The 23,761-nt window shown below is 49.0% G+C and overlaps 1 protein-coding gene across 2 annotated transcripts in view; it reads right to left on the bottom strand.

The window, feature by feature from the left end:
• Positions 1 to 46: 46 nt before the first annotated feature.
• Positions 47 to 23,761, bottom strand: part of SIK1 (salt inducible kinase 1) — a 35,308-nt gene continuing 11,593 nt past the window's right edge. For both annotated transcript variants that reach the window (XM_077293538.1, XM_077293540.1), the window contains exons 7-14: positions 20,419 to 20,542; positions 20,082 to 20,284; positions 19,874 to 19,999; positions 18,954 to 19,040; positions 18,577 to 18,715; positions 18,268 to 18,495; positions 2,591 to 2,738; positions 47 to 2,515 (exon numbers count right to left, since the gene is read on the bottom strand). In XM_077293538.1, coding sequence (XP_077149653.1) covers positions 2,335 to 2,515; positions 2,591 to 2,738; positions 18,268 to 18,495; positions 18,577 to 18,715; positions 18,954 to 19,040; positions 19,874 to 19,999; positions 20,082 to 20,284; positions 20,419 to 20,542 — 1,236 coding nt within the window. In that variant the 3' untranslated portion in view covers positions 47 to 2,334. The remainder of the gene's footprint in view (positions 2,516 to 2,590; positions 2,739 to 18,267; positions 18,496 to 18,576; positions 18,716 to 18,953; positions 19,041 to 19,873; positions 20,000 to 20,081; positions 20,285 to 20,418; positions 20,543 to 23,761) is intronic.

A 23,761-nucleotide genomic window follows, 5' to 3' on the forward strand; every position in this document is an offset into this window, starting at 1 on the left:
GCCCAGCTGCTCTTATTTATTTGGTATAACATGACAATCACTCCCATCAGGTATGAAAAATAATTTATTTAGTAACTTAAAAGTAGAAATGAGTTGTTGACCCGTTAGTGTCCTTCTGTCCTGCAACACGCAGGAAAATACTCAAAGCGCAACCCTCAAAGGAGATGCAGCTACGACGGTCAGGTATGGAGGGCTAGGGAGGGTAAAGAGGAGGAGAGGCAGCTGCGGTCAGGTATGGAGGCTGGGGAGGGTACAGAAGATGCAGCTACGACGGTCAGGTATGGAGGGCTAGGGAGGGTAAAGAGGAGGAGAGGCAGCTGCGGTCAGGTATGGAGGCTGGGGAGGGTACAGAAGATGCAGCTACGACGGTCAGGTATGGAGGGCTAGGGAGGGTAAAGAGGAGGAGAGGCAGCTGCGGTCAGGTATGGAGGCTGGGGAGGGTACAGAAGATGCAGCTACGACGGTCAGGTATGGAGGGCTAGGGAGGGTAAAGAGGAGGAGAGGCAGCTGCGGTCAGGTATGGAGGCTGGGGAGGGTACAGAAGAGGCAGCTACGGCGGTTATGTATAGAGGGCTAGGGAGGGTAAAGAGGAGGAGAGGCAGCTGCGGTCAGGTATGGAGGCTGGGGAGGGTACAGAAGATGCAGCTACGACGGTCAGGTATGGAGGGCTAGGGAGGGTAAAGAGGAGGAGAGGCAGCTGCGGTCAGGTATGGAGGCTGGGGAGGGTACAGAAGATGCAGCTACGACGGTCAGGTATGGAGGGCTAGGGAGGGTAAAGAGGAGGAGAGGCAGCTGCGGTCAGGTATGGAGGCTGGGGAGGGTACAGAAGAGGCAGCTACGGCGGTTATGTATAGAGGGCTAGGGAGGGTAAAGAGGAGGAGAGGCAGCTGCGGTCAGGTATGGAGGCTGAGAAGGGTACAGAAGAGGCAGTTACGGCGGTTACGTATGGAGGACTGGGGAGGGTACAGAAGAGGAGAGGCAGCTGCGGTCAGGTATGGAGGCTGGGAAGGGTACAGAAGAGGCAGTTACGGCGGTTACGTATGGAGGACTGGGGAGGGTACAGAAGAGGAGAGGCAGCTGCGGTCAGGTATGGAGGCTGGGGAGGGTACAGAAGAGGAGAGGCAGCTGCGACGGTCAGGAATAGAGGCTGGGGAGGGTACAGAAGAGAGGCAGTTACGGCGGTTACGTATGGAGGACTGGGGAGGGTACAGAGGAGGAGAGGCAGCTGCGGTCAGGTATGGAGGCTGGGGAGGGTACAGAAGAGAGGCAGCTACGGCGGTTACGTATGGAGGGCTAGGGTGGGTAAAGAGGAGGAGGGCAGCTGCGGCGGTCAGGTATGGAGGGCTGGGGAGTGTACAGAAGAGGAGAGGCAGCTGCGGCGGTCAGGAATAGAGGCTGGGGAGGGTACAGAAGAGGAGAGGCAGCTGTGGCGGTTACGTATGGACGGCTGGGGAGGGTAAAAAGGAGGAGAGGCAGCTGCGGCGGTCAGGTATGGAGAGTACAGAGGATGAGAGGCAGCTACGGCGGTTACGTATGGAGGGCTGGGGAGGGTAAAGAGGGAGAGGAAGCTGCGGCGGTCAGGTATGGAGAAGGAGAGGCAGCTACGGCGGTTATGTATGGAGGGCTGGGGAGGGTAAAGAGGAGGAGAGGCAGCTGTGGTGGTCAGGTATGGAGGAGAGGGTACAGAGGAGGAAAGGCAAATACAAATGGAGGTACAAGGCAGGGAGTCACATTACAGTGCAGTTGGGGGGAGAGCGGTCTTCAGGTGGAAAACAGAGAAGGAATCATCTTGTGAATTAGCAGCTTTCTGAGCTCCACAGTCATAGTTTGAGTGCACGTGGCGGTGTCACGGCTTCCAGCGCACGTGGCGGTGTCACGGCTTCCAGCGCACGTGGCGGTGTCACGGCTTCCAGCGCACGTGGCGGTGTCACGGCTTCCAGCGCACGTGGCGGTGTCACGGCTTCCAGCGCACGTGGCGGTGTCACGGCTTCCAGCGCACGTGGCGGTGTCACGGCTTCCAGCGCACGTGGCGGTGTCACGGCTTCCAGCGCACGTCGCGGTGTCACGGCTTCCAGCGCACGTGGCGGTGTCACGGCTTCCAGCGCACGTCGCGGTGTCACGGCTTCCAGCGCACGTCGCGGCTTCCAGCCACCGCCGTATAAATAATAAACACTAGAGGAGGAGATGAGTTGACATTTTGTTCTGTGCTTGTGGTTATTGCTTCATCCCGGTCAGTGCTGTGCGGCCCCCTCCAGGGACAGTGTGGCCCCACTGTGCATGTGATATATTGCTAGGCCACCTGCCAAGGAGCAGGAACGAGGTAAAAGCTAAAAACTACACCCCCCCATCATTCACTGCACAGTTCACACTACAAGTCATCAGTGTCGGGGGCCACACCTTTGCTTCCGTGAAGAATTTGTGGTGCAAGCAGCAATCTGCAGGATTTTCGGGGAGCAGCGAAGATGGGACTCTTGATGGGGATGTGGCAGGATGAGAGAGGGAAATCTGAAGCAAACTGCAAGAATAGAGACAATCATGAGAGTCGCCAAGGCTCGGCCACTGGAAGCAGATCTGCGGAACAAGCACTCACCGCTGCTGCCGGCGCACACCGAGCAGGAAGCCTGGCGAGTCTGCAGTGCGCCCCCCACAGGTGGAGATCCCCCGGTGACGCAGCTTGTGCAGACACAGAAAACCGCGCACTCGAACAGTCCGTCGCAGCTGTCGCAGGGGGCTGGCTCCTAACCAAACACACAAAGGGTTAATACACAGCAGAAGCCATTGGCAGAGTGCACATATCAGTGTATTATATACACAAAGTGTCCGGACGCACTATATACACACACACACACAACATACACTGTCCGTACTCATACACACGCTACACAGTATATACATACACACAAATCCACTGTCCGGACACACTATATACACACGCTATACACACAACATACACTGTCCGGACACACTATATACACACACACACACACAACATACACTGTCCGTACTCATACACACGCTACACAGTATATACATACACACAAATCCACTGTCCGGACACACTATATACACACACACACAACATCCACTGTCCGGACACACTATATACACACGCTATACACAAACCACTAATATATCTATCTCATACACACACTACACACAGTATATACATACACAGACACAAATCCACTGTCCGGACACACTATACACACACACACACACACACACACACACAACATACACTGTCCGTACTCATACACACGCTACACAGTATATACATACACACAAATCCACTGTCCGGACACACTATATACACACACACACACACACAACATACACTGTCCGGACACACTATGTACACACACACACACACACACAACATACACTGTCCGGACACACTATATACACACACACACACAACATACACTGTCCGGACACACTATACACACACACACACAACATACACTGTCCGGACACACTATATACACACACACACACACACACACACACACAACATACACTGTCCGGACACACTATATACACACACACACACACAACATACACTGTCCGGACACACTATATATACACACACACACCATACACTGTCCGGACACACTATATACACACAAACCACTAATATATCTATCTCATACACACACAACATACACTGTCTGTACTCATACACACGCTAGACACAGTATATACATACACAGACAAATCCACTGTCCGGACACACTATACACACACACACACACAACATACACTGTCCGGACACACTATATATACACACACACACACAACATACACTGTCCGGACACACTATATACACACACACACACAACATACACTGTCCGGACACACTATATACACACACACAACATACACTGTCCGGACACACTATATACACACACACACACACACACACACACAACATACACTGTCCGGACACACTATATACATACACACACACACACACACACACACACACACACACAACATACACTGTCCGGACACACTATATATACACACACACACCATACACTGTCCGGACACACTATATACACACAAACCACTAATATATCTATCTCATACACACACAACATACACTGTCTGTACTCATACACACGCTAGACACAGTATATACATACACAGACAAATCCACTGTCCGGACACACTATACACACACACACACACACACACACACAACATACACTGTCCGGACACACTATATATACACACACAACATACACTGTCCGGACACACTATATACACACGCTATACACAAACCACTAATATATCTATCTCATACACACACAACATACACTGTCCGTACTCATACACACACTACACACAGTATATACATACACACAAATCCACTGTCCGGACACACTATATACACACACACACAACATACACTGTCCGGACACACTATATACACACACACACAACATACACTGTCCGGACACACTATATACACACACACACAACATCCACTGTCCGGACACACTATATACACACGCTATACACAAACCACTAATATATCTATCTCATACACACACAACATACACTGTCCGGACACGCTATATATACACACACACACACACACACACACACAACATACACTGTCCGGACACACTATATACACACAAACCACTAATATATCTATCTCATACACACACAACATACACTGTCTGTACTCATACACACACTACACACAGTATATACATACACAGACACAAATCCACTGTCCGGACACACTATACACACACACACACACAACATACACTGTCCGGACACACTATATACACACAAACCACTAATATATCTATCTCATACACACACAACATACACTGTCTGTACTCATACACACACTACACACAGTATATACATACACAGACACAAATCCACTGTCCGGACACACTATACACACACACACACACACACACACACAACATACACTGTCCGTACTCATACACACGCTACACAGTATATACATACACACAAATCCACTGTCCGGACACACTATATACACACACACACACACACAACATACACTGTCCGGACACACTATACACACACACAACATACACTGTCCGGACACACTATATACACACAAACCACTAATATATCTATCTCATACACACACAACATACACTGTCTGTACTCATACACACGCTAGACACAGTATATACATACACAGACAAATCCACTGTCCGGACACACTATACACACACACACACACACACACACACACACACACAACATACACTGTCCGGACACACTATGTACACACACACACACACACAACATACACTGTCCGGACACACTATATACACACACACACACAACATACACTGTCCGGACACACTATACACACACACAACATACACTGTCCGGACACACTATATACACACAAACCACTAATATATCTATCTCATACACACACAACATACGCTGTCCGTACTCATACACACGCTAGACACAGTATATACATACACAGACACAAATCCACTGTCCGGACACACTATACACACACACACAACATACACTGTCCGGACACACTATATACACACACACACACACAACATACACTGTCCGGACACACTATATACACACACACACACACACAACATACACTGTCCGGACACACTATACACACACACACACACACAACATACACTGTCCGGACACACTATGTACACACACACACACACACAACATACACTGTCCGGACACACTATATACACACACACACACAACATACACTGTCCGGACACACTATACACACACACAACATACACTGTCCGGACACACTATATACACACAAACCACTAATATATCTATCTCATACACACACAACATACGCTGTCCGTACTCATACACACGCTAGACACAGTATATACATACACAGACACAAATCCACTGTCCGGACACACTATACACACACACACAACATACACTGTCCGGACACACTATATACACACACACACACACAACATACACTGTCCGGACACACTATATACACACACACACACACAACATACACTGTCCGGACACACTATACACACACACACACACACAACATACACTGTCCGGACACACTATATACACACACACACACACACAACATACACTGTCCGGACACACTATATATACACACACACACACACACACAACATACACTGTCCGGACACACTATATATACACACACACACCATACACTGTCCGGACACACTATATACACACAAACCACTAATATATCTATCTCATACACACACAACATACACTGTCTGTACTCATACACACACTACACACAGTATATACATACACAGACACAAATCCACTGTCCGGACACACTATACACACACACACACACACACACACAACATACACTGTCCGGACACACTATATATACACACACACACACACAACATACACTGTCCGGACACACTATATATACACACACACAACATACACTGTCCGGACACACTATATACACACACACACACAACATACACTGTCCGGACACACTATATATACACACACACACACACACACACACACAACATACACTGTCCGGACACACTATATACACACGCTATACACAAACCACTAATATATCTATCTCATACACACACAACATACACTGTCCGTACTCATACACACACTACACACAGTATATACATACACACAAATCCACTGTCCGGACACACTATATACACACACACACACAACATACACTGTCCGGACACACTATATACACACACACACAACATACACTGTCCGGACACACTATATACACACGCTATACACAAACCACTAATATATCTATCTCATACACACACAACATAGACTGTCTGTACTCATACACACACTACACACAGTATATACATACACAGACACAAATCCAGTGTCTGGACACACTATACACACACACACACACACAACATACACTGTCCGGGCACACTATATATACACACACACACACACACTGTCCGGACACACTATATACACACGCTATACACAAACCACTAATATATCTATCTCATACACACACAACATACACTGTCTGTACTCATACACACACTACACACAGTATATACATACACAGACACAAATCCACTGTCCGGACACACTATACACACACACACAACATACACTGTTCGGGCACACTATATATACACACACACACACACACACAACATAGACTGTCCGTACTCCTATATACATATGCTATATACAAAAACACGAACATATCTATCATATAAACACACTACACACAGTATGTACATACATACACACAGTCTGCAAACACACCCCAAATACTGATTATACACACACACACACAATATATATATATATATATATATATATATATATATATATATATATATATATATATATATATATATATATATACACACACACACATACAGTACAGACCAAAACTTTGGACACATCTTCTCATTTAAAGATTTTTCTGTATTTTCATGACTATGAACATTGTACATTCACACTGAAGGCATCAAAACTATGAATTAACACATGTGGAATTATATACTTAACAAAAAAGTTAAATACAAAATTCCCAGGCAAAGTGCACACAACTAAGAAATAAGAAAATCCAGAATACAAAATAATATTGTACTGGGTGCACTAATGGACAATGCAAGATGGACAACTCGGAAATTAAAATAATTTACAGTGAAAAAAAAAGAACCCAAACAACTATCCAATATTTTGAATAAAGAAAATATTTATTTAAGGATACATAAACCATAAGGAGGGGTGGGAAAGTACCAAGGAAAAAAGGGGGCAACGTGGGGGACACTGATTGTCTGGAACTCTATATAAATACATACAATGTGGCCAAAGTATTATAATGCATAATGTCTTCAGTGTGAATGTACAATTTTCATAGTCATGAAAATACAGAAAAATCTTTAAATGAGAAGGTGTGTCCTAACGTTTGGTTTGTACTGTATATATATATATATATATATATATATATATATATATATATATATATATATATATATATATATATATATATATATATATATATACACAGTACAGACCAAAAGTTTGGACACACCAAACCGGTGGCCAGACAGCCCGAGGTACGGAGTCCCATGCGGTTGGCGTGGTCTGGAATTTATTGCACCCAATTATAACAGGCCGGGACTTTGTTTTTTTTGGGGAGTTGTGAGAGAAGGGAAGAGGCCTAACTTGCTCAGATAAGAGAAAGGTTACCCCTAAAGAAGTCTCACCACACCCAGAGTCTGACAGATTGCCCTTCTATGTAGTGCTGGGGGTATGAGGCAGACATTCCTGAGATAGGAATGACCAGAGAAAATTTTGCGTCAGCCCAACAAAAAGGGACCAAACTCTAAAAGAGGCATTCATTAATGTAACTGTTAGAAAATGGCATAGCGTAGGAGCCAGAGGGGAACACCAGTTTAGCAGCCACAGTCGGATGGCCTTGTGGAAAGGTTTAATAAAACTTTAAAGGTATGCTTAAGAAAGTCACAGAAAAAGGACGGTTGAGACTGGGACTGTCTCCTCCCATATCGGTTATTCTCTACCTAGGAGGTTCCACAAGCCTCTACCAGATTTTCTCCATTTGAACTCCTTTATGGCCGACATCCACGGGGTCTCCTTGATAAAGCGAAGGAAACCTGGGAAGCTGAAGTCACGCCCAACCGGAGGATCATCGAGCAGGTCACCCAGACGCAGAAGAGTGTCGCAAAGGTAGTGCCCATCGTAAAAGGAACATTTCCTACAGGCTCAAGAGATCAATCCCGAGTCTACAACCAGTCAGCTAGGGTGAGGCAGTTCAGCCCCAGGGAATGAGTCTTGATGCGTATTCTTAAGGTAGAGAGTACGTTTTTGGCCAAATAGCAAGGCCCCTATGAGGTGGTAAATCTGGGTGAAGTTAACTACAAGGTTCATCAACCGTGACGATGCAAGCCTTACCAGATCTACCTCATCAATATTATAAAGCCATGGCAAGACAGAGAGCCCACTGAAACTCTGGTTGCTGTTTAAGCCAGAAGGGAACATTGAAGGTGTCACAATAGTGGAGACACTGTCGAAGGCCCAAAGACAGTAGTGTTGGGAATTGTTGCAGCAAAACGGGGTCCTGTTCACAGATTTGCAGGGGTGTACAAATGTCATAGAACAGGAGGTTCTAACGGAACTCCATGCGCGGGTGACCTAGAAGCCCTATCGAATTCCTGAGGCCCGGCAAGAGCTGATCTCCAAAAAAGTGAAGCGTATGCTAAATCTCAGTGTCATTGAGGAATCTAAGAGTGAGTGGTCTAGCCCAATTGTCCTTGTTCCAAAACCCGATGATGAATGGAGACTCTGTAAAAATTATCGGAAGCTGAACAAAGTCTCCAAGTTCAACGCAGATCTATTGCCGCATGTCGACGAGCTGATCAAGAGACTTGGTCCAGCAAGGTACATAACTACCCTGGATCTAATGAAGCAATACTGGCAAATCTTCATGTCACAAGAAGTAAACGAGACGATCGCCTTCTCTACGCCCGACGGATGCTTCCAATACGTCCGGATGGTGTTCGGTCTACAGGGAGCTCCGGCCACCTTTCAGAGGGCCATGAACAGGATCCTCGCACCCCATAAGAGTTATGCCATGGCATACCGGGACAATATTGTAATTTTCAGTCCAGATTGGAGACATCATCTGGAAAAGGTCCAGGTGGTGTTTGATACTCTCAGGAAGGCTGGATTCTCTATGAATTCCCCAAAAATATGGTGAGGAGAGATCAAGCTCAGATCAATAAAGTCAACACAATCCAGAACTGTCCGAGACCCCTCTCAAAGAAGCAAGTTGGGGCCTTTCTGGAAATCTTGGGGTACTACAGGAGGTTCATTCCAAACTTTGTCATGGTGGCCACACAACTGACTGACCTCATTAAGGGGACAAAATCTGTTATGGCCCTTCAAGACCTGAAAGTAGCTCTTTCTGAGCAAATGGTCCTGGCAACCTCCAACTTTAAGAATTTGTACACCTGACAGATGCCTCAGAAGTCGGATTAGGAGCAGTCCTTTCTCAGGAGATACACAGAGAGGAGCACCCTGCTCTCTACCAGAGTAGGAAACCGTTGGCATGTGAGAAAAAGTATTCCATTGTTGAAAAGGAATGCTTGGTCATAAAGTGGGCGGTGGACACATTGTGATACTCCCCATTAGGGCAAAAATTTAAATTAGTGTCAGACCTTGCCCCACTCGGGTGAATTAGTGAGAAAAAGGGGAAAAATGCTTGTGTCACTGTCAAGATAATGTAAAAAAAGTGATTTTAGTTCTAGAAGGTACCATGGCACAGACCCACGCTGCAGATTCGACCCCCTTTCTCCCCCACTGCATTCGTTGATACAAAAACAAAGCCTTATGGCAGACACACTCTGTGCAACTTGATACCAATGTGTAGCAGCCCCCACTGAGCAGTTTATGGCTCTATGCTGCGGGCAGACAAATCTCCCTACCCTACTCATTCCCCTTCACACCTGGTACTGGTTCAAACTGGTATAGAAACTATAAGCTTCTATTGTTCTTTTAAGGTTATATATAGTGGCACCGATCAGGGCTAGAGACATAAGGATTATATATTCTGGACATCCATCGAGGGATCTATAACTCCCTGAAATCGCTAGAAGCTAAACACAACAAGTGCAAAGAGCTGGTTTCTCCGTAAGCGGGTCATGTAAACACGCCGCGTTTACACTTAAAAGAATCGCCCCGACGTGGTGCACATCTTGATCATTGTGACTTTCATATACGAGGTACATACAGCGAGCTAGGTATAAAAAATGGGTGCCATAACTCTAAGAGAAGGGGAAGATTCAGCCTCTAAGTGAGGTCACCATAGGGGAGTGGTTTGGTTTTAGGCTAGGAAATAAGTGAGTAAAGCACCAGTCTTCACGTGTCTTTGTCTGGGTTCTAGAAGCTATACAGGGGTGATGCATCTGGATATATGCTCGCTCATCCCCCACAGCACACGGTCAGCCATGAAATAAGATGACATAATGAAATGTAAGTGTTCTTTTCCATTTTATTTGTAATTGTACAGTACGCATGATACTTTTCTTTATAAACTTTGTAAACACTGCCTACCTTTTTTTTGGAGTGAAATATAAAACTACTAGCTTGTCTCTCCTTGCTCTATAACGAACGGTCATGTGCTCTGAAGTGAATTACGCTACTAATCTGGGTGAGCTCTGAACCCGTTACTACGTAGGAAATTGGAGCTGGTGGCAGTGAAATTTGTCCTGTGTGATTGGGGGGCTTTGCAGCGACTGGCGGCGTTGATAATTATTGTTCCCGTCGGAGTGGGAGTAGTTATATCGCCCTCGCTGCAGCGTGCCCAATAACCAGTACAAAGTAAGGCAGCCTTTTTGGCGACTAATTATCCTAGGTACAGTACCCATTCTGACCTGAGGGTAAGGGGGGCGCCAGAGAGCTGCAAGTTCCAAACCTTAACTGGGATATAGATAAATCCCCTTCAGAAGGAACCAGGGGCAACCAAACCACCCCGGTTTGTGACAAATTAGCGTGAGTGGTGGGGATGATAAAGGTATCCTCCCCGGGAATCGTGATATATTGGTGACATATAGTGGGATTCGTGACAGTCACCCTCTGGTTTCTAGCCCTGCAGGATTTCCGCTTCCATGTGGGACACAGCAGGGAAGTTACATGGTAATGCTGATGCTCTCTCGAGAATCCCATGTCTAGTGGTACAAGGTGCTCAGCCCCATGGCTTTATGCAGAGGGCGGAGGTATGCAATGTACAGATAGTGGATGGAAGATATATATCACAGAGGTGGAAATCCTGTGTGATGCAAGTCTAGAATACTGCTCCCCATTGTACTAAGAGGGGTTAATCGGCCATGACAGGGCCGGGTTTAAAGGGACTGTCACCCTAAAAATTGTATCTGAGCTAAGCCCACCGGCATCAGGGGCTTATCTCCAGCAATGTGTAACGCATTCTGTAATGCTGTAGATAAGCCCCCGACGTATCCTGAAAGAGGAGAAAAAGAGGTTAGATTATACTCACCCAGGGGCGGTCCGGTCCGACAGGATTTTCACCTCTGTGATAATTTTAGGGTGACAGAGTCCCTTTAATGTGGGCAGCTCAAGAGTTGGGTGGCACAGCTGCTCGCCATAGCTCCACCCCTGGGTGTGGTTCACATATGTTCTGTGTGATGAGGTGTACAGACCTCCAGGATTGGGTGCCTTTTTAAAGCAATAGGAAACTGCACTCTATTCCAAGCAGGCGAACCTGCACTATTGTATGGACCATTAACTTTATGCTGGACACGGGCTGTATTTAAGTTTTCCCATGATGTGGTTTATGAGGGGTGAAAAACCAGCCGGACTTTTAATAGAAACGTTATTACGATATCTACATACACCATGTTCCAAATTATTATGCAAATTGGATTTAAGTGTGATAAAGATTTAATTGTTTTGTTTTTCAAATAAACTCGTGGATGGTATTGTGTCTCAGGGCTCAATGGATCACTGAAATCAATCTTAAACACGTGATAATTGGTTTTCCAGGTGATTCTAATTAAAGGAAAACTACTCAAAAATGATGTTCCACATTATTAAGCAGGTCACAGTTTTCAAGTAACATGGGAAAGAAAAAGGATCTCTCTGCTGCCGAAAAGCATCAAATAGTGCAATGCCTTGGACAATGTATGAAAACATTAGATATTTCCCGAAAACTTAAGATTGATCATCGTACTGTTAAGAGATTTGTGACTGAAGCAGAACACAGACAGAGTTCATGCTGATAAAGGCATAATGAGGAAGGTTTCTGCCAGACAAATTCATTGGATTAAGAGAGCAGCTCCTAAAATACCATTACAAAGCAGCAGATATTTGAAGCTGCTGGTGCCTCTGGAGTCCCTCGAACCTCAAGGTGTAGGCTCCTTCAAAGGCTTGCTGTGGTGCATAAACCTACTATTCGGCCACTCCTAAACAGTGTTCACAAGCAGAAATGGTTGTATTGGGCCCACACATACATGAAGACTAATTTCCAAACAGTCTTGTTTACTGATAAGTGTTGAGCAACCCTGGATGGTCCAGATGGATGGAGTCGTGGATGGTTGGTGGATGGCCACCATGTCCCAACAAGGCTGCAACGACAGCAAGGAGGTGGAGGAGTCATGTTTTGGGCCGGAATCATGGGGAACCAGCTGGTAGGGCCCTTTAAGGTTCCTGAAGGTGTGAAAATTACCTCTGCAAAGTATATAGAGTGTCTGACTGACAACTTTCTTCTATGGTCTAAAAAGCAGAAACCAGGAGCAAAATCATCTTCATGCTGACAATGCCCCATCTCATGCTGCAAAGAAAACCTCTGAGTCATTGGCTGCTATGGGCATAAAAGGAGGTAAACTCATGGTGTGGCCACTAGGGTTGAGCGACCTTTAGTTTTTTAGGGTCGAGTCGGGTTTTGTGAAACCCGACTGTCTTAAACGTCGAGTGAAATCGGCCGACCACAGTGGAAACTCGGGTTTCAGCCGAAACACGAAACCCAGTAAAGATTTTTTTTTTTTTTTTAAATCTCTCTCTCTCTCTCTCTCTCTCTCTCTCTCTCTCTCTCTCTCTCTCTCTCTCTCTCTCTCTCTCTCTCTCTCTCTCTCTCTCTCTCTCTCTCTCTCTCTCTCTCTCTCTCTCTCTCTCTCTCTCTCTCTCTCTCTCTCTCTCTCTCTCTCTCTCTCTCTCTCTCTCTCTCTCTCTCTCTCTCTCTCTCTCTCTCTCTCTCTCTCTCTCTCTCTCTCTCTCTCTCTCTCTCTCTATATATATATATATATATATATATATATATATATATATTGTATTTGACTCCGGAAATCACTGCAGCCCAAACGGTAATATGGCTCTATGACGCCGCAGAAACCGGGCCGAAACCTATGTCATCACGCTGCCCACAATTAATTGGCTGAAAAAATGGCGGGGAAGGCGTCATTCAAAACGCGACTTTGGCGCCAAGATCGCGTACCGCATGGCCGACCCCCACGCTGGGGTCGGGTCGGGTTTCATGAGACGCCGACTTTGCCAAAAGTCGGCGACTTATGAAAATGACCGATCCGTTTCGCTCAACCCTAGTGGCCACCATCTCCCCTGACCTCAACCCTATAGAGAACCTTTGGAGGATCATCAAGCCAAAGATCTATGAGGGTGGGAGGCCGTTCACATCCAAACAGCAGCTCTGGGAGGGAAGAAATACAAGGAGAAACTCTCCAAAAACTCACAAGTTCAATGGAGGCAGGAATTGTGAAGATGACATCAGAGAAGGCTCCTATGTTACATGTAACTTGGCTGTTAGGAGGTTCTGGAGGTAAATAGCTTTTCTGTTCAGTGAATGTGACCTCCTAATGCTGCTAATTCCACAAATGAGACTTTACAGTTCTTTATATCAAATGTTTAGAAATTCTACTGGGCCTAATAATTTGGAGCAGTGCATTGTGGGTTTTATTCATTTTGGAGATTATACTATTATCATTGGGAGGTTTATTCAATAAAATTCGATGTATAATCTATCGGGTGATGACTTTTATTAGACTGACTGTCATTTGCACCGACCATTTAGGAAAATCCGAGAAAATGTCATTTGCATAATAATTTGGAACATAGTGTATACAACACACTGGTCATACACACACACACACTCTGGTCGTACACACACACACTGGTCATACACACACACACACTCTGGTCGTACACACACACACACACTCTGGTCGTACACACACACACACTGGTCATACACACACACACACACTCTGGTCGTACACACACACACACTCTGGTCGTACACACACACACACACACACTCTGGTCGTACACACACACACACACTGGTCATACACACACACACACTCTGGTCGTACACACACACACACACACACACACAGACACACTGGTCATACACACACACACACACACACACACACAGACACACTGGTCATACACACACACACACACACACACACACACACAGACACACTGGTCATACACACACACACACTCTGGTCGTACACACACACACTGGTCATACACACACACACACTCTGGTCGTACACACACACACACACTCTGGTCGTACACACACACACACTGGTCATACACACACACACACTCTGGTCGTACACACACACACACTCTGGTCGTACACACACACACACTCTGGTCGTACACACACACACACACACTCTGGTCGTACACACACACACACACTGGTCATACACACACACACACTCTGGTCGTACACACACACACACACACACACAGACACACTGGTCATACACACACACACTCTGGTCGTACACACACACACACACACACACACTGGTCATACACACACACACACTGGTCGTACACACACACACACACACACACACACACACACACACACACACACACACACACACTGGTCATACACACACACACTCTGGTCGTACACACACACACACACTGGTCGTACACACACACACACACTGGTCGTACACACACACTGGTCGTACACACACACTGGTCGTACACACACACTGGTCGTACACACACACTGGTCGTACACACACACACACACACACACACACACACACACACACACTGGTCGTACACACACACACACTGGTCGTACACACACGCACACGCACGCTTTCATAAGTACAAGTGTTATTAGTTTATTTTCGTCAATTAAGAAAATACAAAATAAGTGAAGAGAAATGTAAGTCCCCATTAGTATTTAGTGACCGCCGTCGTGGTCGCCACGTCCTCTTGGTCACCTGTCACTTGTACACTCAGGGATTTTGAAGGATTATAGTCGGGTGTATTAGGAACCAATTTTACCGAACAGGTGATAATGATCGTTCTGATCTGGAGCTTGAGATGTAGGAGGCGTAACACTGGGCGAGGAACAGCCAAACTGCCTCAAAGGTGATGATGTGAAGGACTGTTCCAGAGCACAGGTCATACTCCATGGCAAGAGTGCAGCAACAAGGTAGTTATACTGCACTGTAGAGCATGGTCAGCGGTCTCTGGAACCAGGAGGACAATGTGGAATGTGGGGCTGTAACAGGAGCAGAAGGTCCTGAAGGTCTGAGAGCTGCACAATAAGGAGGCTCTGCAAGAACAGTAACACATGGAGGGTGGGCCATCAGGTTTGGGGCTGCAGTTCAACAAATGGGTACGGATATTTTTTAGGATTAGTGGTGTCCTCAGTGATGAGAAATACCGACAGACCCTGACCCATCATCTAACGTTGACGGGGCGTCTGGTTGGCTCCAGATTATTCTGCAGCCGGACAAAGACCCCCAACAACCAGCCAATGCCATTAAGATGGAGGAGTCCTCATCTCACATCATCCAGTCTGTCTGGGATCACATGACGAGACAGAAGGAACTGCACAAGCCTCATACACAGAAGATCTGGGGTCAGTTCTCCAAGATGTTTGGTACAACCTCCTGCTGAGATCCTCCATAACCTGTGTACACGTGATGAGAAGTAATGGAGGCGCCAAGCGGGCGGTCTCCAGACACCGAGGAGAGAGGCGACGGGCGGTCACCAGACACCGAGGAGAGAGGCGACGGGCGGTCACCAGACACCGAGGAGAGAGGCGACGGGCGGTCACCAGACACCGAGGAGAGAGGCGACGGGCGGTCACCAGACACTGAGGAGAGGGGCGACGGGCGGTCACCAGACACTGAGGAGAGGAGCGACGGGCGGTCACCAGGCACTGAGGAGAGGGGCGACGGGCGGTCACCAGACACCGAGGAGAGGGGCGACGGGCGGTCACCAGACACCGAGAGGCGACGGGCGGTCACCAGACACCGAGGAGAAGGGCGACGGGCGGTCACCAGACACCGAGGAGAGAGGCGACGGGCGGTCACCAGACACTGAGGAGAGAGGCGACGGGCGGTCTCCAGACACCGAGGAGAGGGGCGACGGGCGGTCACCAGGCACTGAGGAGAGGGGCGACGGGCGGTCACCAGACACCGAGGAGAAGGGCGACGGGCGGTCACCAGACACTGAGGAGAGGGGCGACGGGCGGTCTCCAGACACCGAGGAGAGAGGCGATGGGCGGTCACCAGACACCGAGGAGAGGGGCGACGGGCGGTCACCAGACACTGAGGAGAGGAGCGACGGGCGGTCACCAGGCACTGAGGAGAGGGGCGACGGGCGGTCACCAGACACCGAGGAGAGAGGCGACGGGCGGTCACCAGACACTGAGGAGAGGAGCGACGGGCGGTCACCAGGCACTGAGGAGAGAGGCGACGGGCGGTCTCCAGACACCGAGGAGAGGGGCGACGGGCGGTCACCAGACACCGAGGAGAGAGGCGACGGGTGGTCACCAGACACCGAGGAGAGGAGCGACGGGCGGTCACCAGACACTGAACAGAGGGGCGACGGGCGGTCACCAGGCACCGAGGAGAGGAGCGACGGGCGGTCACCAGGCACTGAGGAGAGGGGCGACGGGCGGTCACCAGACACCGAGGAGAGAGGCGACGAGCGGTCACCAGACACTGAACAGAGGGGCGACGGGCGGTCACCAGACACTGAGGAGAGGAGCGACGGGCGGTCACCAGACACTGAACAGAGGGGCGACGGGCGGTCACCAGACACTGAGGAGAGGGGCGACGGGCGGTTACCAGACACTGAACAGGGGGCGACGGGCGGTCACCAGACACTGAACAGAGGGGCGACGGGCGGTCACCAGACACTGAACAGAGGGGCGACAGGCGGTCACCAGACACTGAGGAGAGGGGCGATGGGCGGTTACCAGACACTGAACAGAGGGGCGACGGGCGGTCACCAGACACTGAACAGAGGGGCGACGGGCGGTCACCAGACACTGAACAGAGGGGCGACGGGCGGTCACCAGACACCGAGGAGAGAGGCGACGGGCGGTCACCAGACACTGAACAGAGGGGCGACGGGCGGTCACCAGACACCGAGGAGAGAGGCGACGGGCGGTCACCAGACACTGAACAGAGGGGCGACGGGCGGTCACCAGACACTGATGTGATTTACATTTCTCTTTTCTTCAGTCTTTTTGTATCTTGCTAATTAATACAATAAACTATTAACCCTTCATGCTCTTTGCAGCCTTTTCCCACATGGGCCTATAAGGTTGGCACATTAGTTATCACACATGAGTAGGGATTAGTGGAGGGGATTTTCAGGGTTCTGCCTCCAGTCTCAGAATGAAGCCCCTGTGTATAACCAGTAAGGACTTACCTAGCGTCAGGTAGGTGTCGGATGCTCGGCGCCCCTCCTGGAAGGTGACGGGCAGGAGACGGTTGGGAGAGGGGACTCCCTGATGCTGCAGGACTGGGGTAGCGGACTGGGTACTGAGGGGCGCCGTCGAGCACGAGTTAGTGGCGCCCAGCAGTGGATGGAGGCCGGACGGTCTCAGACAATTCTCTAGACTGTCACAAGGGGAAGGCGTGGAGGAAACAAGAATATCTGCAAGAGAAGGAAAAAAAATCAGAAAAGTGCACATGCCAACACGGCCGCAAAGCAGCAGAGGAATCCAGCAGCTTGTACCTGGGGTCACTAGGCTGGGAGGTCGGCTCCTCAGGATCTTCTCATACAGCGGCGGGCCCTCAAGTAACGAAGCCTCCAGCACTGGTGGAGGACAAGGGGGCGACGCAGGAGCAGGCGGCTCTCCGAGACACAGCAGAGACTAAGACAAGAGCAGAGGAGTCGGGGAAATGGCAGACGCAGGTGCGAGCATATGATATATATGTCAAGGTGCCATCAGGGGGAGGCCGCCCCGTGGCAGCTGGGGGGCCCTCATTAATTGTATCATCCACAACCTCGCAGTATTCTATATGTGTACGTGTGCGTATACGCTTCTGTGTGACTACAGGGATGGACACGTATCCTACACCACTATCCTACACCTGTGCCAGATCACTCACCTGCAGCGGACCGCTGAGCTCACAATCATAATCTGTCACCGCAGCCCGCGGCTGACACAAGAGGGACGAGCCGGCAGAGGAGGAGGCCTGTAGGGGAGGAGACCGTGGATCAGAAATGCAGCAGTGGACATGTCGCCCAGCACCCCAGAGTCCTGAACGTCCTGACCGCCCCGCTCCACGAGTCCTGACCGCCCCAACCCCCCAGAGTCCTGAACGTCCTGACCGCCCTGCCCCCCAGAGTCCTGACTGCCCCGCCCCACGAATCCTGACCGCCCTGCCCCCCAGAGTCCTGACTGCCCCGCCCGAGTCCTGACCGCCCCAACCCCCCAGAGTCCTGAACGTCCTGACCGCCCCAACCCCCAGAGTCCTGACCGCCCCACGAATCCTGACCGCCCCAACCCTCAGAGTCCTGAACGTCCTGACCGCCCCGAAAATCCTGACCACCCCGCCCCACAGAGTCCTGACCGCCCCGCCCCACGAATCCTGACCGCCCCACCCCCCAGAGTCCTGAACGTCCTGACCGCCCTGCCCCCCAGAGTCCTGACTGCCCCGCCCCACGAATCCTGACCGCCCTGCCCCCCAGAGTCCTGACTGCCCCGCCCGAGTCCTGACCGCCCCAACCCCCCAGAGTCCTGAACGTCCTGACCGCCCCAACCCCCAGAGTCCTGACCGCCCCACGAATCCTGACCGCCCCAACCCTCAGAGTCCTGAACGTCCTGACCGCCCCGAAAATCCTGACCACCCCGCCCCACAGAGTCCTGACCGCCCCGCCCCACGAATCCTGACCGCCCCACCCCCCAGAGTCCTGAACGTCCTGACTGCCCCGCAAATCCTGACCGCCCCAACCCCCCAGACCACCCCGCCCCACCCCCCAGAGTCCTGACTGCTGACTGCCCCACCCCGCCCCTCAGGGCCTTTACCTTCACACAGTCCAGTGAGGCTTTGGTTTCGGCTTCTGAGGGCTGTCCAAGCCGCGACCCCTGCAGCCGCTCCACCAGGAGGTAGTAGATGGCGGCATAATGATCATAGGTGTCGTTCTGCAGAGCCTGAGAGAGCGAGACGAGCATCACTCTGGGACTTAGCGCTGCTGTGTGGAGTTGCGCAGAGCCGGACAGTACAGCCACTCACCTGCAGGGTGCGCTCTCTGTCGATGCCCAGACTCTGCATGACGGCCAGAGCTTGTACGCAGGGCTGGGGTGCCAGGTTGTGGGAGTGCAGGATGGGCTCATGGGGGGCTACACCCTGGAACCACTGGTGCTGTCGGATCTGTGCAATGCTCAGCCGCTTTCCTGGGTCGACCACCAGCATCCGGCGCAGCAGAGACTCGCAGTCTGCAGGCGACAGCACAAGAGTCAGTTAATGGGGGATAAAGTGGAAAACCAAGGAGGATGGCACATAGACCCCCAACCCTCCACTAGGACGAACATGTAAAGGACACGACAATCCCTATCAGCCAGCCGCTCACCTTGGGACATGTAGTATGGGATTCGGAAGCGGCCATCTAGGACCCTCTGCCGCACAGCCGGGAGGGTCGGTCCATCGAAGGGAAACGATCCACAAAGCAAAACATAAAGAACGACCCCCAAACTCTGAGGAGAGGAAGAGACGTAGCGTAAGCCACCAGCACGAGACGTGGCACTGCAGATGCCAGGATGTGTGCGACAAACAACTTAATATACTAGGTATAGATACACACACACCATAGACAGTGGGTAGTATTCAGACCCCTTTACATTTTTCCATCAGGTTGGATGGTGAACGTTGGTGGATGGTGAACGTTGGTGGACGCCATTTCCAGGTCTCTCCAGAGATGCTCCATTGGGTTTAGGTCAGGGCTCTGGCTGGGCCGGTCAAGAATGGTCACAGAGTTGTTCTGAAGACACTCCTTTGTTATTTTAGCTGTGTGCTTAGGGTCATTGTCTTGCTGGAAGGTGAACCTTCAGCCACGTCTGAGGTCCAGAGCACTATGGAAGAGGTTTTCATCCAGGATATCTCTGTACTTGGCCGCATTCATGTTTCCTTCAATGACAACCAGTTGTCCTGTCCCTGCAGCTGAAAAACACCCCCATAGCATGATGCTGCCTCCACCATGCTTCACTGTGGGGATTGTATTGGGCAGGTGATGAGCAGTGCCTGGTTTTCTGCACACATACCGCTTAGAATTATCACCAAAAAGGTCTATCTTCATCTCATCAGACCAGAGAATCTTATTTCTCATAGTCTAGGAGTCCTTCATGTGTTTTTTAGCAAACTATGTGGGCATTCATATGTCTTGCACTGAGGAGAGGCTTCCATCAGGCCACTCTGCCATAAAGACCTGACTGGTGGAGGGTTTCAGTGATACTTGACTTTGTGGAACTTTCTCTGATCTCCCTACTGCATCTCTGGAGCTCAGCCACAGTGATCTTGGGGTTCTTCTTTACCTCTCTCACCAAGGCTCTTCTCCCACAATTGCTCAGTTTGGCTGGACGGCCAGGTCTAGAAAGACTTCTGGTGGTCCCAAACTTCTTCCATTTAAGGATTATGGAGGCCACTGTGCTCTTAGGAACCTTGAGTACTGCAGAAATTGTGTTGTAACCTTGGCCAGATCTGTGCCACAATTCTGTCTCTGAGCTCCTTGGCCACTTCCTTTGACCTCATGATTCTCCTTTGGTCTGACATGCACTGTGAGCTGTGAGGTCTTCGGACAGTGTGTTAATGTAGCACAACGTGGGCAGCGGATGCAGTTTTACAACGCATCCGCTGCCCCATTGTAATGTCCGGGGAGGAGGGGGCGGAGTTCCGGCCGCGCATGTGCGGTCGAAAATGGCAGACACGACGCACAAAAAAGCGTTACATGGAACATTTTTTGTGCTGACGGTCCGCCAAAACACGACACATCCGTCGCAGGACGGATGCGACGTGTGGCAATGCGTCGCTAATGAAAGTCTATGGAGAAATCACGCATCCTGTGGGCAACTTTGCAGGATGCGTTTTTTCTCCAAAACGACGCTGTGTGGAAGTAGCCTTATACAGACAGGGGTGCGCCTTCCCAAATCACGTCCTGTCAGTGTAATTACACACAGCTGGCCTCCAGTGAAGGAGGAGAACCATCTCACGGAGGATCACAAGGAAATGGACAGCATGGGACAAATATGAGGGTCTGAGCAAAGGGGCTGCAGACTTATGGCCATGGGATATTTCAGGTTTTTTTCTTTTTTTAAATTGCAAAAATTTCTACATTTCTGGGGGGTTTTCAGTCAGGATGGGGCGCAGAGTGTAATGGAAAAAATGAACTTTTTTGAATTTACTAAATGGCTGCAATGAAACAGAATGACAAGTTTATAGGGGTGTGAATACTTTCTGTACCCACTGTATATGGAGGACCCTAAACACACAGCATATACAGTGGCATGTAAAGGTTTGGGCACCCCACATCAAAATTACTGTCATTGTGAACAGGTATATACAGCTCTGGCAAAAATGACGAGACCCCCACATCACATCCCTGTCATGGCCGCCCAGTCTCCAGACCTGAACCCCATTGTAAACCCCTGGAATGTGATCAGGAGGGTGATGGACAGTCACAAGGCATCACACAGAGAAGAACTGCTGACATTATTGTACCAGGAGCAAGTGAGAGACTGGAGGAAAGCTGCCAAGACGCAGGAAAGCTGGGATTAACAATCATGGTTATTCCACACAATATTGATTTCTGAACTCTTCCTGGGGTAAAACATTAGTATTGTTGCTTCTAAATGATTATGGACTTGTTTTCTTTGCATTATCTGAGGTCTGAAACCACTTGGGGGGGGGGGTTATTTTGACCATTTTTCTTTGTCAGAAGAGAAAATACAACCTTTATTGCTTGGAACCTCGGAGACATGTTGTCAGTAGTTTATAGAATAAAAGAACAATTTACTCAAAAATATAACGAGAACAATCAGACAAACTGAACATTTTGCAGTAGTCTCAGTTTTTGCCAGAGCTGTAGATGCTTAATGGTGGAGACCCACAAAGCAGGAGAAGGCTATCAGCAGGTAACAAGGCGTTTTCAGGAAAAGAGCATCTCGCCGGCCATTAGCCATGGGGACCAATCATGCTCTGGGGTTGTGCTGCAGCTGATGACACGGGGACATTTCACCGGTAGAGGGCAAAATGGATTCAATGAAATTTCAACAAATTGTTGATGCAAACATAACACCATCTGTAAAAAAGCTGAAGGTGAGAAGAGGATGAGGAAGAGGATGAGGATGAGGATGGCTGCTACAAATGGAGAATGATCCTAAACACACGTCACAACCCACAATAGACGACCTCAGAAGGCGAAAGCTGAAGGGTTCACAATGGCCCTCACAGTCCCCTGATCTGAGCATCATTGAAAATCTGTGGCTGGACCTCAAAACAGCAGAGGAAGCAAGACGACCGGGAATCCCACAGAATGGGAGGAATTCTCCAAGGAAGAACGGAGGAAAATCAGAAGAACTAAAAGACTCTTCTCTGGCTACAAAAGCGTTTACAAGCTGTGATACCTGTAAAAGGGGGCGCCACTAGGTACTACAAATATAGGGGGCACAAAGCTCGGCCCGGTCCACTTTACTTTCTGCAATTTTTAAGATGTAAAAGATGAAAATATATACGTTTTATTTATTTTTTTTTTACATAAAATAAGGAGGAGTTGTGTCGTCTGTAACGTTAGGCTTTTAGATCATTTCATCTTCAACGTGCTTCACAAAAACTGTAATTTTAACCCTAAGGTGCACAAACTTTTACATGCCCCTATATATGGGGTATCTTATAAACACACTATACACATACAAGGTATCCTA

The sequence above is a fragment of the Ranitomeya variabilis genome, chromosome 3 (assembly GCF_051348905.1).
Source record: "Ranitomeya variabilis isolate aRanVar5 chromosome 3, aRanVar5.hap1, whole genome shotgun sequence".
Taxonomy (NCBI): Eukaryota; Metazoa; Chordata; class Amphibia; order Anura; family Dendrobatidae; genus Ranitomeya; species Ranitomeya variabilis.